Here is a 16,566-nt window from a genome sequence, read left to right as displayed (position 1 = left end):
TTGAATTATAGAATACCATGTGGATGGGAATCATACAATATGTGGTCTTTTAAGCATGGCTCTTTTGAGATTCATTTATGATATTGGGTATATCAATAGTTTATTCAACTTTATTGCTAAGTAATATCATATAGTTTAAATATGCCAATTTTTTTTTAACTTGTGTGGAGTTATTTACAGTTTGAGGTTACTATAACTAAAACTGACTTGGACATTCACATACCAATCTCTTCAGACACAGTTTTATGGGGAAGGGAGACAAGCAGAGGAAGTAAAAACCCAGAAGCCCATTGTTGTGTCATATAGTAAGTATGCATTAGCTTTATTTTAAAAACTGCCAAGCTGTTTTTCAGATGGCTGTACCATTTTGCATTCCAAAAGAAATTTATGAGAGTTCCAGCTGCTCTACATTCTTACCACCACATGGTATGGTCAGTCTCTGGCTTTAATTTTAGCCATTCTAAGGGATGTGAGGTGGTATCTCATTGTGGCTTTAATTCACAGTTTCTTGATTACTGATGTTGATCAAATTTCATTTGCTTATTAGCCATCTCCTTCCTTGACTCAACTGTAATGACTAGAAAAATATAACCCAGCACCCAGAGGCATCCTTATTAATTGCTAGTTGTAGGGAACAGGGAAAGGGGACGTTACTAGAACCTCTGCAGTAAGTCCTAGTCTCCTGCAAGCCACGACAGCACAAGGCGAATTAACTTATTATACAGGGAAGGTAGAAAAAATGAGACTTAGAGAAGAAGCTGAGCTTTGGGCCTAACCAACGCTGCTCTGGGTGGCAAACAAGTCCCAAGCTTGCCATACCTTTATTCAGTACATGTGGAGAAACAAATGTGACAAATGACTCAGGACAGAGAGTTCAGTACATGGGGAGAAACAAATGTAACAGATGACTTGGGGGATGGTGGAAATCCTAGAACAATGAGGAACTATGCAGATGAAGATTTTGTCCCTCCCAGGATGTCTTCAGCTGGTGTAATCTTGACCTGTAGCATCACAGCATCACCGGACCATTGAGGTCTCAGTTGTGACCAGAGGCCAAAATGGAGTTATGTCTCGGAAAGCCACAGCTGGGCTGTAGGCAGGAGAACTAGGCTAACCAAATGGTTTTTCCCAAAAATGATGTGGAATTGCTCCCTACAGCTAGTAGATTGTTACTTTTATTTCTTGATTTAACATTGTCAGCACATAAACAAAACACAGAAGCTCTCCTTTCTTTCCCATCTCAGGGTCAAATAATCAAAAGAGACATTCAGAAATCCCCTGTATGTAAGTGGAGCAGGTAGACTGAGCCTGTGGCCCTGGAACATTGTCAGGAGAAGGGATGTGTGAGTCATACATCCCTCTTCCTTTCTTGCCTGCATTGATATAAACCCAACCAGCAGCCTTGAGTTGTCTGACCTCTTACAATACAGTCTATTCTTCCTATTCTGTTATTTAATTCTATGTTTCTTTGAATTTTTATCCACTCCATATAGACAGATATTCATTCCATAAATAGATAATTTGAAAGTTGGATTTGCTTTTTTTACTGTATAATGGGGAGAGAGACAGAGCCAGAGATGGAGACAGAGACAGAGAATTTGAATTCAGCATCATATTTACTGTAGATTTTTGAGCAGTCATTCCATTGGAAACTAAACTTCATCTCCAGGACTTCATGACATTCCTCCCCCACCTCCTGCTCTTGTTAACAATGTAAAACAAACATCAGTTGCCTGGAAATGATCTTAATGGATTATATCAGCATATTGTTTTGAGTTGTTGCACTGAGCTATATTAATTGTAAAAGAACATATGTCTTGGTTCAGTAAAAATTTACATAAACCTAGATAAAAAGAATTTGTTGATTGGAATGTTTATCCTCCCAACTATCCTTTCCTTTTTTTATAACTATGAAGAATCCTAGTGTTTCTTTACCTTCCAGGATCATCTACTCAGGAAGACCGTAGCAGTGGTTCCAACAGGAAGTCACAACTGTGCTAATGCAGGGAAATGGGTCTTTATGAGGTCTGGGTCCTTCCCACCCTTTGCCTAATGCCAATAGATGTGCCAGTTCCCACCCTGTCTCTGCCAAAAAGAACTTATTTCAGGCAGGGCACACAACTTATATGAGATGTGGTCCAGAGAGGATGGATGCAGACTCAGCAAGAGTCCCAGTAACTTTCACCAGAGGAAGTAAAGTCTGGGAGCCATGGAGTAATAGGCATCTTGTTCCCCTGTCCAAATGCAGGTCCTGGGAAGCAGAGTCGCACCTTGGAGCCTCCATTTCATTTGCTTCATACTGACAGGAAGAGATGCATCTTGGGGAACCTGATCAAAGACACAAGCACCACAGCAGTGAGGGCTTTACTGGATGTTCAACACACATCAAAGCTCTGTTCTTCTGTGCTGACATTTGCAGGTCTTTAGTGGGTCTGAAACATACAGAGAAAAACCTTAGGTGTCTGCTGGGGAGAAACAGCCCCAGAGCTGTGCTGTACTGAGATGCCAAATGCAGTGTTTTCTCAGCTGAGATCTAATAGGATAATAACCAGGGCAAAAATCTACTCTCCTGACTCTGGCACAAGGATGCCCAAGGCTCCCTTAGGTATCCTGGTGGCTTTAGTGTCTATTTTCCGGGAAAAAGTAGGGATGAAGAGCAAAGTAAATGGGAAGAGCTGCCGCTCTATCGCTGGAGTCCATCTGTTTCCTAGAAATCTAGGCTTCTGGGGAAAGGCAGCATGATATAAAAGACAAAAAGTTCCTGGATTCAAAACCTGATTCAAATCCAGACCTGGCACTTGCTACCTATATGAACTTGGGTAAGTGACCTAAGTTCTCTGAACCTTAGTTTTTTCCATCTGAAAAATGGAGTTAAAAATTCCTGCCATGAGAGGTTTTGTTAAAAGATTTTTAAAGTGTACATAAAACAGTTGGCACATTGAAATGGAGAATATTTTCTCACCTTCCCTCTCTGAGGAACACTCTCCTGGCTTCTTATACTCTCCCCAGACTTTTCCACATTGCTTTGCACAGCTTTACCTCCTGCTGTTCAGCTGAAGCTGCCCACATGCAAGAACCTGGCAAACGCATTTGACTATTCCCCTAGATTTTGCATACTCAGTAAGTGTCTACAGAAACACAATCAGCAATGGCTCACTGCCCAGAGTCCCAGAGTGTGTGGCACCACCAAAACACTGTGATTCCCAGGAGAGGAGCTGTCAGTCAATTCTCATACACTGAGTTCCCCGATTGAGCACACTGCACACACCCTGTGCACAGTCTGTGCATGCTGACTTTCTTGACTTGATAAGGCCTCTGAATATGGCCCTGAATTCACATTTTTAACGTGATAACAGTCTCAGCTTCTCACTAGCTTTTGAGAGCTTGAAAGAAACTCAAGGATGGAAGCACCCAAACTGTTGAAGAGAGAATGGAAAAAGCTTTGCATACTTGGGCTCTTTTTGTTTTTTGGTACCGGAAATTGAACTTGGATCCTTGCGCTTGCAAGGCAGGTGGTGGAACCACTGAGCTAAATCCCCAGCCCCCAAATTTGGCTCTTTTAATCTTTCCCACAGATACATTTTACAGATGATGGCCCCAAGCTCCCTGAGGTTAAGTGACTCACACAGGGTGTCAGAGGTACTGACTGCTAGAGCGAGAGGCATGTGCAGATAGTTCAGAATGATGTGTGAGAGAATGAGACCCTGAGAGAAAGTGCAGTGCCTTCCCGGGTTTGGTAAATATGGAAAAGCCTGTGGAGCCTGGCATTTGTTCACTATACTTGCATCCCTGTCCCCAAGGAATCTTACCATCCCTCTTCCCCTTTCTTTTCCCTATCTTCCTTATTTCTCCTTCCCTTTCTTTCTTCCATTCCTCCTCCATCTATACCATAAAAAGGCAGAGGCCTGATTGCTCCTTTTCAGCCAACTTATTATCTCAAGCCCAAAGGCAGGACTTGGGGAATTTCCACAGAGGGTCTCTGTCTTGGGTGAGGGAGCTCTTACAGAAGCCAGATGCAGTGTCCCCCGGGTTCAAGGGAGGATCCAGTCCAGGGTTGGACCAATAATTGTGACTTTCGGGTTTTCCCAACAATCAAATAAGCTAAGTTCTGTGTTATTAGTTCAATTATCTTGATACATGCAGCAAAGAGCCAAGGAGAAACCTGATAACCATGTTGAGTAAGCTATTTTCTGGGAAATTCTGAAATGTCTCCTGCATGGTTCAAGGTTGGTTACTGCTGTCTGCATCCAGACCTGCAGCTGGCTGCTCCTTCAGCCAATGCTTCAGCATTTGGAGGTGTGGTTTGTATTCTTTTATCCTCCTGACTATACTATAGCCAAATGAAAATCACACATCTTCAGTCTTTGCATTTACAGCACCTAGAGTAAACCTGCCATGTGGCAGATGCCTAGTGAAAGGCTTACGGAATCAGAATGGAAGGAGAGTTGAGTCTTCTCACCAGCCCCCATGGTTGGGACTAACAGGTGTACTGTGGGTAGGTAGGGGCAGAGACACCTTGTGCTTGCCAGACCTGACCCTAAAGTCCACCGCTCACTTCTCAGTGTCTCCCACACCAGCACTACCCTAAGAGTTTCTGCCCTTTGCTACTAGGAAGTCAGGAGTGCCCCCTTGAGTTGTACCCCTGCAGCCAAACAGGGTGCAGAGTTACCTTGGGTACAGCTCTGGGATTAACAAATGATAGTGTAATTAATGAGAGGAATATTTAAAAGCCAAATACTATTAAACGTGTCATATATATGGCCATATATATTATTTATTTAATTTTAATCTTTATGATTGTCTTGCAAAGGCAATTCTTCTATTAGGATTGTCCTCTAAGATTTTAGTGGTTTGAGTTGTTTGAGCATGTCTTTATTTTACAAATAAGAAAACTATGGCTCAGAGGCTAAGTAACTTGCTTGAGGTCACAACTACTGAATCCAACTAGTGAATCACAGAAGCAGGACTCTATTCAGACCTGGCTGCTTCCAGAGTCCACAGATTGGCCACCAGTGGGAGCCGATATGCAGTTTGAAGGTTTTTCAGGCCCAAAGAAAGATATTTTATTTCTTCTCCAGAAGTCCCTGACTTTCTTTACTTAAGCAGCACAGTCCCTGCTATCTATACCCTCTGCTCCTCTGAGAAAGCATGAGCACTTCTGATATATCATATCTGCTTGATGAAGCTCTCACGCTTACCTGGATTTTGTCATGTGTCTGCTTTTTCACTCTGTCATTAATCAGAAGGATCTGCCTTCAAGTACAAAGAAATGCAGTTTGAAGGCAGGAAAAAAGATCCCTCTCACTGCCCTGCCAGGAGGTCCTCCAGTGTCTGAGGCTGAAGCATAGGTTCCCTGCAGTGAGTGCAGGACAGCACTGGGTAGGGAAGAACAGCAGGGAAGAGTGTGGGACTGGTTTGTGCCTCTGTGGACATAATCCCTACAGTTTCCCCATCTGCCGTAAGATGTACGGGATTGGACCTCACTCTGAGGATTAAGTGAGATGACAAACTCAATGCAAAAGTGCCCGGCAGGTCACAAGTGCACACTGTCCCCCCATACCCACCTTCCCCTCCCACTACAGCATCTCCTCCTTGACTTTTTCCTTTTTTTCTAGAAATTTTATACTTTTGAGTTTCATTTTGGTCCACAATACATTTTGAATTGTTAACAATACATTAACTAGGATATTAATTGTAGTTCTTTTGTAGCTCTTCTTCATCAAGTTGAGAAAAATTGTCTTTTATTCCCAATTTGCTGAGGGTTTTTTTAAAAATTATGAATCATTGTTGAATTTTGTCAAGTCCTTTTTTCTGCATTGATTTGATCATATGATTTTTTTTCTTTGATATACTGTTGTGGTGGATTACACTAATTGACTTTCAAATGTGGAGACAGCCTTGCATATCTTGACTAAACCCCACTTTGTTGTGATATATAATTGTTTTTCTACATTGTTCAATTTGATCTTTCCATGTTTTGGTAAGGATTATTTTAACTCTATTTGTAGGAGGTACTGGTTTGTAATTTTCCTTTCTTGTGCTCTTTTCTTTTGGTATTAGGATAATGCTGACCTCATAAAATGAGTTAAGAAGGGTTTCTTCTTTCTTCCGAAAGAGACTGTACAAAGTAACTTTACTTTCTTGCTTGGATGTTCAGTAAAATTTATCAAACCATCCAGGCTTGATACTTTCTGTTTTGAAAGATTATTGGCTATTCCATTTCTTTGATAAGTGTAGCCCTTCTTAGATTATCATTTCTTTTTGTATGGGTTTTTGTAGTTTCTGTTTTTTAAAGACTTAGTCCATTTCATGCAAGTTACCAAATTTGTAGGCATAGAGTCAGTCGTTCCTATCTTTACAGTCCTTGAAGTGTACAGAGATGCCTTTCCTGAACTTTAATACCCGTAATGTGTATCTTCTATGTTTCTTTGCTGGAGATTTATCAGTTTTATTTCCATGTTCAAAAAACGAGCTTATGGTTTCATTCATATTCTCTATTATTTTCATTTTTACTACTTTATTGATTTCTGCTCTAAATGTTATTGCTTTCTTTTGTTTGCTCTCATTAGGCTTTTATTGATTGCTGCAATATTGTAAGGTGGAGACTTATATTACTAATTTTAGATCTTTATTCTTTTCAAATGTATATGTCAATGTTATAAATTTTCCTCTAATAAATGCTTTTACTATGCCCTACAAATTTTTTTCCATTAAGTTTATTGGTACATTTTAGGTATAAAATACAGTTACATTCATCATTGGGATCTTGTACCTTTACATGATGTATCTTGGTTCTTATTTTTTCCCCATTCCCCTGACCTCCCTTCACCCCCTCCACCCTTCTCTATTTACAAAGACTTTGTTTCAATTTTTTTCCTTTTGTCATATTTTTTCTTTTCCCTTCTTTCCTTTCCCCTACCCCTCCGACTTCCCCTACTCCTTTAGACCTTTTCTTCCTATCACACAATATCAATCATACAGTTTTTTAAAAATTACAATATCAAGATTTAGAGGACATTACCACAGATTTTGCAGAATTTGAAAGGGTATAGAAAGCATATCACAAAAATCTTTTTTGAAATAAATTTGACAACATCTGTGAAGTACTTTGGAAGACAAATTAATGAAACTGACTCTGGAAGAAATATAAAATTTGAATGGCACCTAGTAAAGAAAGTATATTCCTAGCTTGAAAACCTGTCTATATGACAACAAAAGGCTCGTATACATTTTAACTGATAAATTATATCAAAAATTTAAAGCAGAAAAAAGAAGGAACACTTCTCCCCTCATTTTAGGATATCAACATTGTGCTAACACTAAAACTGGATAAAGATAATAGAAGAGAAAAGTATAAACATAGACAGAAATTTGTTTAACAAAGCGAACTATTAGAAGTTAGATCTGGCAGTATGTAGAAAGTGGTTTTATTATAGGGCTGGCAGTGTTGGTTCAGCACTGGAAGATCCACAACCATAAGTCATCATTTTAACAAAGGAAAGGAAAAAGCCATATGATCCTATCAGTAGTTGCAGAAAAAGTATTGGACTAAATTCTACAGGTGTTCATGGTAAAGCTATCAGGGGACTAGAAGTAGAAGAGAACCTTCTCAACAGATAAAAGACATGTACTCCATACTTCCAGCAAAAACACTTTATATGAATGGAAAAGATACAATGCTTTCTCCCTAAGGTGGGGAACAAGGGCAGGTATGCTTACTCTTCATCTGTCCATTAAACTTTGAAACATAGTCCCAAACCAAAATAGTCTGGCAATAAAAAGAAACAAATAGCATAGGACTGGCAAGGTAGAAGTCAAATTGTTATATGTAGATGAAATGTAGATGAAATGAAATGATCATCTACAGAGAAAATACTAAGAAATCTCTAGGACCCCCTAGAATTCGTATGTGAATTAAGCAGGGTTAGAAAACACAAGGTATCTATAAACATTCAGGTCTATGTATACTTCCTATAAATGAAGAATTGGATATTGAAATTTAAAAGTTATGTAGGAGTACAGAGGACCTAGAAAAGTAAAAAGAAAAAAAATAACAGTGTTGGGAGACATTTATTACCTAATTTTAAGACTTCCTCTAAAGCTACAGTAATCAAGGCAATGTTGGTGTAAGGAAAGACATATAGATCAATGGAATAAAACAGAGAATCTAGAAATAGAACCACACATATATGGTCCACTGAGTTTTGAAAGATTATTTAACATTAACATTTTATAGAACATAAACTCAAGACCAGAGGAAAAGATAGTGTTTTCAACAAATGGTACTAGAACACCTGGTATCTGTTTGTAAAAAATTAACCTCAACCCTTTATTTCCATACATGAAAATAAGTTGAAAGGATCTATGAACCTAAATATGAAAGACTAAAAGTTTAAGAAGAAATTATAAGGGAAAATGTTCATGAATTTCGGGTAGGCAAGAATTTCCTAGGATACAAAAAATATGTATAAAAGAAAAAATTGATAAGAGATTCCATCAAACTTTAGAACTTTAGGGGTCGGGGATTTAACTCAGTGATTTCACCGCCTGCTGCACAAGCACAAGGACCTGAGTTGAATCCCTGGTACAAAAAAAAAAAAAAGTTAGAACTTTAAAAGACATCGTTAAGAAAATGAAAAGTAGTCCTTAACCAGAACATATTTATAATACATATAACCAATGACCAGAAAATATAGTGAACTCTTACAGCTCATGAATAGACAACCCAATTAAAAAACAGACACGGGACGATGATAAATACCCAGTACAGCACAAGGAAAGGTGTGCAACACTAGAGTCAGAAAAATACTAATCAGTAGAATAACAAGATTGTATTATACACTCATTAGGGAGATTAAGTTAAAAGTTTTAAAAGAACAAATGTCAGCTTAGGTGTGAAGCACTTAGAACTTTCTAATACTGCTAATGTGAATGTAAAATGATGAAACCATTTTGGAAAACAATATATAAATTTCTTGTACTACTGTTAAGAACCAACAGTTCTGTTCTTAAGTTTTTACTTAAGAGAAATGAAAACTCATGTTCACAATAGATTTGTACATACAGATTGACTGTCCCTTATCTGAAATTCTTGGGACCAGAAGTGTTTCAGATTTTGAAATCTATTTGATCTGCAAAGAGGATAGCTACTCCTGTTTTTTGGGGGGGTTTCTGTCGCATGGAGTACTGTTTTTCACCCTTTAACTTTCAATCTATGAGTTTCTTTTTAAATTAAGTATGTTTCTGGTATGCAGCATATTGTTGCATTTTGCTTCTTGACCCATTCTGCCAGTCTATTTCTTTTGATTGATGAATTGAGACCATTTTACATTGATAGTTATAACTGATACATATTGACTTATCATTGTCATGACTTTTTCTTTTTGTTGGATTCTTCCCCCTTTGCATTTAATTTTTTGTCATCCCTGATGGATTCATTCTGCTGGGCTTCCTGGGGTTGTGACCCTCATTGTCTGTTCCTAGGATATTTTCTAAAATATTTTGGAGGGCTGGTTTGGTATTCATAAGGTTCCTAAGGTGCTCTTTGTCATGAAAGTATCTCATTTCTCCATCAATTTTGAAGGATAATTTTGCAGGATACATCAATCTGGGTTGGAGGCTGTTTTCCTTTAGGGCTTGAAATACATCACTCTAAGCTCTTCTTGCCTTGAAGGTTTGCATTGAGAAGTCTGCTGTGATTCTGATGGGCTTTCCTTTGTATCTGATTTGTTTCTTTTCTCTAACTGCTTGTAGAATTTTATTCTTCTGTTAGGTTTCTGGAATCTTAACTATTATATGGCTATGTGTAGATATTTTTTGCTCAAGGCTAGCTGGAGACCTATATGCCTCACTTATCTGTATGTCAAGTTCTTTTCCCCTGCTTGGGAAGTTTTCTGCCATTACTTCTGTAAACAGTTTTTTTATGTCATCTGCACTCTCTCCTGTTTCTTCATTGACTCTGATCAGTCTTATGTTATTCTTCTTTGCATCATCTAGCAGCTGCTGCATTGATTTCTCATGGTCTCTTACAATTTTTAAGAAATTTTTCTTTTCCTGTTCACTAATTGCAATCTTATTTTCTATATCTGAAATTCTGTCCTCACATTGGCTCATTCTGCTGCATAAACTTTCAATGAAGTTTTTAATCTCCTAGAAATCTGTTTGCATCTGTTTTATGGATTCTATTTGTTTCCTATTTTGGGATTCCATCATGTTCCTCAGCTCCTCTATTTTTTTATCTGTGTCCATTCTAGATTTATTAATCATGTCTTGCACTATGGGCACAATCTCTGCTGTTATCTGAGAAATTATTTCTGATTTCATTTTTTTCAGATCCTCTTTTGTTGCCAGTTCAGGGAGTCCAGATGGTTGAGTATCAGATTGTTCCATCTCATTTCCCTTTGGGGTTACCTTAGGTGATCTCGAAGTCTGGTTTTGAGACTTGGTTATGGGTCTTCTCACTTCAACAGATGCAGCCTGCTGTGCTTTTGTTGAGGCAACTTTTTGCTCATCCAGTGGTCTTCAGTTCTCAGCAAGCCATAGAGTTGCCTTTTCTCTTCTGCTCACCAGTACACTTAATTCCTGGGTTCAGAAATGTGGCCTTGTGGATCCCTGAGCTGACCTGTTGTCTGGTTGGGCTTCTGGCTGGGACCTATGCACATTTAATGGCCTACAAATTTTGATAAGGTGTATTTTCATTTTCATGAGTTCAAAATATTTTTAAAATCTCTATTCAGATGCCCTCTTTAATCCCTGTGCTATCGTGTGTTGTTTCGTCCCCAGATATTTGGGGATTTTCAGTTATGTTTCCCTTGCGTATTTTTAGTTTGATTCCATCGTGATATGAGATATACTTGAATGATTTCTATTCTTTTTTACTCTGTTAAGGTACATTTATGGCCCACAGTGTGGTCTCTCTTAGTGGATATTCTGTGTGCCTCAGAGAAGAATGTATATTCTTTTGTGTTAGATGGAGTATTCTATAAATATCAATTAGATCCCAATGATTGATAGTGTTGTCCAGGCTATTTCTTCACTAATTTTCAGATTGCTTTATCCATTGTTGAAAGAGGGGTATTGAACAATCCAAATGTAACCCAGCTGTAAGAGTGGATTTTTTGTCTATTTCTGCTCATAGTCTTATCAGATTTTCATGTATTTTGACATTCAGTTGGCAGTTGGCAATACATTAAAGATTGTTATGTTTTCTTGGATAACTGAGCCTTTTAAAATTATGCCCATCTTTATCTCTCATAGTTTGCCTTATTTTTAAATCTGCTTTGTCTTAAATTAATATCATTCTCAGATGATTTTTTTATAATTTTTCTCAGGTATTATCTAATGGAAAAGCAAATAGTGTAACTAGCCCATCACATTTTTTTTTTTTTTTTGGTTCTTAGACACTTTTGAAGAGTCTTAGTAAGTCTATAAGGCCTATGATCAAGGTTCTAAAAATTATGAAGTTGGATGTTGGGTAGACACCAACAATACCCACCATATGCTCTCACCCCAGCACACACACAAATGCCCACACAGTCACACACACACACCCATACACTGTATACAAATGGACCCACATACTCCCCAGCCCACCTAGATTATTGCCACCATCCAGCATATCATATTCACTCATTCAACAGATATTCACAGAGCACATATACACTGCACTATGCACCAGAAATTCAGAGGGATTATGACATTTCATCCCTTGGGGCTTTGTCCATGACCTTCCTCTTATCTTTTTCCCCCAATATTGTGTGTCTCTGGCCAATCCCTAAGCATCTTTCCAGATCTTCTCTGTGGAAACTTTCTTAACCCTATCTTTCCACATTCCCTAGGAGAATTAGGTATTCTTTGATATTTGTTACTACAGCACATACAAAATTGTGTCAATCAAAAAATATGATAAAATAGGAAATTAGCACTTAAAAATACTATGGAGATTAAATTGGGAAAAAGAAAATGATTAAGCAAGGGTTTCAAGACCTGAAGCCACAGTCATTTTTAAATTTTTCTTAAGTGACTATGAATTTGCCTTCCATCTTACTGCTGTGTTCTCTAGTCTACAATAAAATGCCTACATTTTTTAAAACAATCTAGAATATTGCCTTTTTGAAAAATGCCTTTGACCTGTTCCTGTTTCCTAATTTCTCATTTGGGGTCTTGGCTTTATGGATTCATTCATCCCCCCCCCCCCTCTCGATTGAACCCAGAGCTTTCTCACTGAGCTATAATGCCAGTTCCTTGTATTTTGAGACAGGATCTTGCTACATTGCCAAGTTGCCCAGGCTGGGCTTAAACTTGCAATCCTCCTGCCTCAGCCTCTGAGTGCTGGGATTATAGACATGAGCCACCACACTCAGCTTTGTGTCTCTTTCATGAAGCAGCTTAACCTACTAGGGCTTTTGCACAGTCCAAGGCCATCCAAGACAGAGGCATTGAAACTGTAGCTAAAAACTTTCCCCAACAAAGAAAACTCCAGACTGAATTGAGTTCATTATTGAATTACCAAATGTTTAAGGAAGAATATTAACAACTTTACACAAAATTTTCTAGAAAAACAAAAGAGAGGAGATAGTTTTCAACTCATTGTATGAGGCCTGGAATACTCCGATAACTAAAAAAAGGGCCTCTTTCTGACTTGAACTCAGCTTCTTTACCCTAGGCTAAGTATCTCTCACAGCTGTGCCTCACTCTGACGCTGGGAGTCCCAAGATGGAGCCAACCCATCGCTGTTCTGAGTCCTAGGTTCATTTGACCCCTTTCTAAAATGGTGACCAGCCAATCACCCTCTCTTGGGGATGTTTAAATTGGAACCACTCAGCCATTGCAGCCTGCAGCATCCACTGCTCCATCTCCACTGGTGCATGGAGGCCTCTGGAGTCACCCATGGTCACCACAACTCTGTAGGTTCAAGCCACCTCTCTCATGCGACAAGCTGGGATTCATGGAGAAAGTGCTGTTTGCTACCTTGCTCTTCTGCATTGAGGTCCCTCTCTTTACTCTCCCCAAGGGCTCCAATTCTTTCTCCAGATCCATACTGGGTCCTGAGGAACCACTTCCCTCCTTCTTCTCTTCCCCATATTGTTATATTCCAGCATCTGGACTCCAGATCTCAGAGAGGTTGATTTGCTGCTGCTCACCACTCTGCCATCTTCCCAGAAATTCTAATTTAAATTTAAATTGTCACATATGCTAGTATACTGTATGAGCATATGCCTATAGGACAATAAACAACACATTCAACTAATTTTTTATTATTCACTTGGGCAGTGATCAGACCATCTGAATTTAAAACACAAATATAAAGCTGTGGTTGGATATTGTGTAGAAAATCCAGCAGGATGATTGGACATGCTATTTTTTCAAAGAATGTAAAAATTCCACCCCTGTGGAATTTACATTCTGAGAGCAGGCTGGGAGTGGAGACAGACAATAAACCATAAACAAAATTACAAGGTTAATTTTATGTTGTATTAACAGGAGATAAATACTACAGTCGAGGTGGAGGAACAGAAAAACAGACCAAGGTAGATGGTTTTGAGAGAGCCTGGAGAAGCAGGCTGAATAATAAGCAAGGAGGTCAAGAGAGCTTTATTAGGAAGGTGAGACCTGAATCCAAGCCAGACAGAGATGAGTGGGCTGGGCAACGAAAGTGGGAATGGTGCTGTGCTCTGCTGAGCCAAGGGCGCAACTGTATGATTGACTTTCCCAACACACTGTCACAAAGAAGACGCGCCCTTGAGGGGCACTGTGCAAAGAAAACAGGTTTTGCTAACAAAAATAGATGCTTCCAGAGCCATCTCTTGAAGTTAGAAATTAAAACAAGAGGATGGCAGGCATACTTGCCCTGTCTGTATAGCAACAGGCTCCTGGAAAACACAGGGAAAAATCAACCTCTTGCACTGCTTTTTTCTAGTGAGTTTCTCCCACTCTCCTCCTCAGTATCAATGCCAAGCTCTCATAGAAGTGTGCCAGCTGGATTTGTTTGGGGCCTCTGAAAATTGCAGAAGCACTATCTTAAATTGAAATGATGATGGATGAGAAGGGCAATGAGAGAATAGAGGAGGCCCTTTGGCCTGACTGAAGTGGAACAGCAATGAAATGTGAGCCGAGAGAGAAATATAAGGGGCATAGGAAAGGGCAAGCAGAGAACATCCTGCATTTCATGAGTTTCTACCAGATCCAGAAGAACAACTCTCACCAGAGTGGCTGAGGGAAACATGTGGCCTCTAAAAGCTAGGTGTAACCCAACTCCTAGTGTCCCACAGCCCAGACAATGGCAAGAGTTGTGTGATGAAACAATAAAGCAAATCACCAGCAAGAACAGCTTACTAGACACACAGCACACAGGGAGTATGAAATCCCAGCCAAGTAACTCCAAGCTGCCTGCTCTTACCAACCCCATTGAGATTCTGGGAGAGATCCTTTTCAACTAGATATAATAAAAACTGTATTCAAAGGCTGAAAGCAGAGGCTATGAAATATCCCAGAAGATCCACTAAGGACTTCAGAGAATTAAATTGATGCACATAAAGTTAAACTATAACTCATATTTTTAATTGTTGAAAAGTACATTCACTCCAAAAGCATGCTCTCTGGTTCTTCAAGAATTGCTTCTGTGCTCCAGGAGGATCCTGATGGGGAATGAATTTAGGAGTCAAGGATAGAAAATGGTCACAACCATGCAAACCGTTTGGCAAAGCCAGAAGCCATGGCAGATTAAGGGCCTGCCCATCACATCTGTCATGAGATATGCTAAGATTATTTACTTCAGACTGCCCAGACTTGAATGAACCATGAAATCAATTTAATGGAACTGCAACCAGCTTTTTTGTTACCATTGTTGGTTATTAGTTTCTTGTCTGATAACTTGGTACCTGTATTTCCTTCACATAGGGTGCAAGATTATGTTTGTCCATAATGTCCCTATTCCTTGGTGTTGCCTCCTTCAGAAAGATCTGACTATTCATTCTAAACAGTTCTCTCTCTCTCTCTGTCTCTCTCTCTCTCTCTCTCTCTCTCTCTCTCTCTCTCTCTCTCTCTCATTGACTTTATATATAGCACTCACAGTTACCTGAAATCATATGTATTTTCTCTCCCCTCACCCATCCCACTGGAATACTAACTAGTTTCACGAGCTCAGGCTCTGGACATTCATTGTTATTTCTCCAGTACCCAGGACAATACCTCCACCTACTAAGTGCGTGATTAACACTTATGACACTGAATTAAAATTGCCTTGGTTGGGAGGTTCAGCCCATGGCTTTAGCTGCTGTTGTTCATTCCAAAAGCTAATGGTCTGTTTCCTATTGTGCCTTTAAAATCTGTCACCACCTCCCATTGTTTAACCTATAACGACATGACGGCAATACAGGCGACAACCCTTGTTCACACGTCTGAGCTTGACCTTCCTTGTCAGTGTTTCCATGTCTGCCAGCAGCCTCAATGCTGTCTGCCAAACTTGATTCAGCTACACTGAAACTCATTTGCACCAACCACTTTTAAGCTTTTTTCCCCCAAATTTTAATTACTTTAATCCCAAACTTTAAAACTGTTTTTAGTGTTGTTTTATGAGTTTTTACACAAGTATACATCACGTAACCACTGCCATCATCCGGAACTGCCCCAGAAGCTCCATCTTCCTATCCCTCCCTCCAGTCTAACCCTCGGCAAAAGCAGCTAAAGCCATGGATCAGTTGTCCATCACTAAAATGTTAACTCTTTGATATATACTATGTACTATACATACAGCACAGAACCTTTTGAGAATGACTCCTTTTATTCAACATAAGTCCTATGAGAGTCATCCATGTTGTTGCACACATTCAGTTTACTCCTTTTTATTGCTGAGCAGCACTCCATAGTGTGGATGTACCATCTTCTGTTTAGCCAACTGCCATTTCAAAGAAACTTAGACTTTTTTTTTCCAGTTTGAGACAATCACAAATAGAGCTGCCATAAACATTCGTGCAAAGCTTTTACGTGAATGTTTCTGTCTCTTGAGGATAAATACCTAGGTGTGAGGTCATACTGTACCATGCCACACTCTTCTCAGCAACGTACGAAAGTTCTAGAAGCTTTACATCCTTCCCAGCACTTGGTATCATCTGTTAGTTTGCATTTTTTAAACTTACTCACTCGAGTAGTTTTGTAGAGGTATTTCACAGTGGTACATTTTAAATGAAAAAAATAATAAAATAGATTTCAAAATAAATTGTATCTCCCAAAGCAATAAATAGTAAATACTGTTGGCATATACAAATACACTTAGATGCATGTAAGTACACATTCGTGCATAACAAGTGAACAAAAAACAAAAACCTCAAATAAGTTCAGTGGTATGACAGGGGAAATCAATTGAGATTAGACCTACAGGAACCGTTATCCTTTGAATCTGGACTGCACCCAGAGGCTCAGGAGTTAAAGGCTCGGTCCCCAGCCTGTGGCACTATTGGAGGTGGGGCACCATCAGGAGGAGGCACCACATGGAAGGTTAGGTCACTGGGGGTGTACCCTGGAGGGGGATATTGGGAGCCTGGCCCCTTCTTCTCTTTTTCTTTCCTT

The 16,566-nt window shown here is 39.3% G+C and overlaps 1 protein-coding gene across 12 annotated transcripts in view; it reads left to right on the top strand.

The window, feature by feature from the left end:
- The window catches only part of Rmdn2 (regulator of microtubule dynamics 2), a 102,933-nt gene that overhangs the window by 83,723 nt on the left and 2,644 nt on the right, over positions 1-16,566 (top strand). For 2 of the 12 annotated variants that reach the window (XM_004839309.4, XM_021253738.2), the window contains one exon: positions 2,249-16,549. The exons of the other annotated variants lie outside the window; for them this stretch is intronic. In XM_004839309.4, coding sequence (XP_004839366.1) covers positions 2,249-2,303 — 55 coding nt within the window. In that variant the 3' untranslated portion in view covers positions 2,304-16,549. Of the gene's footprint in view, positions 1-2,248; positions 16,550-16,566 lie in introns of those variants that run through there. 12 annotated transcript variants of the gene reach the window in all.

Source organism: Heterocephalus glaber, unplaced genomic scaffold (assembly GCF_053883595.1).
Source record: "Heterocephalus glaber isolate CG9 unplaced genomic scaffold, H.glaber_assembly_v1.0 deba00001457, whole genome shotgun sequence".
In the NCBI taxonomy this organism is placed as follows: domain Eukaryota; kingdom Metazoa; phylum Chordata; class Mammalia; order Rodentia; family Bathyergidae; genus Heterocephalus; species Heterocephalus glaber.
This window is presented reverse-complemented; position numbering and strand designations above follow the sequence as displayed.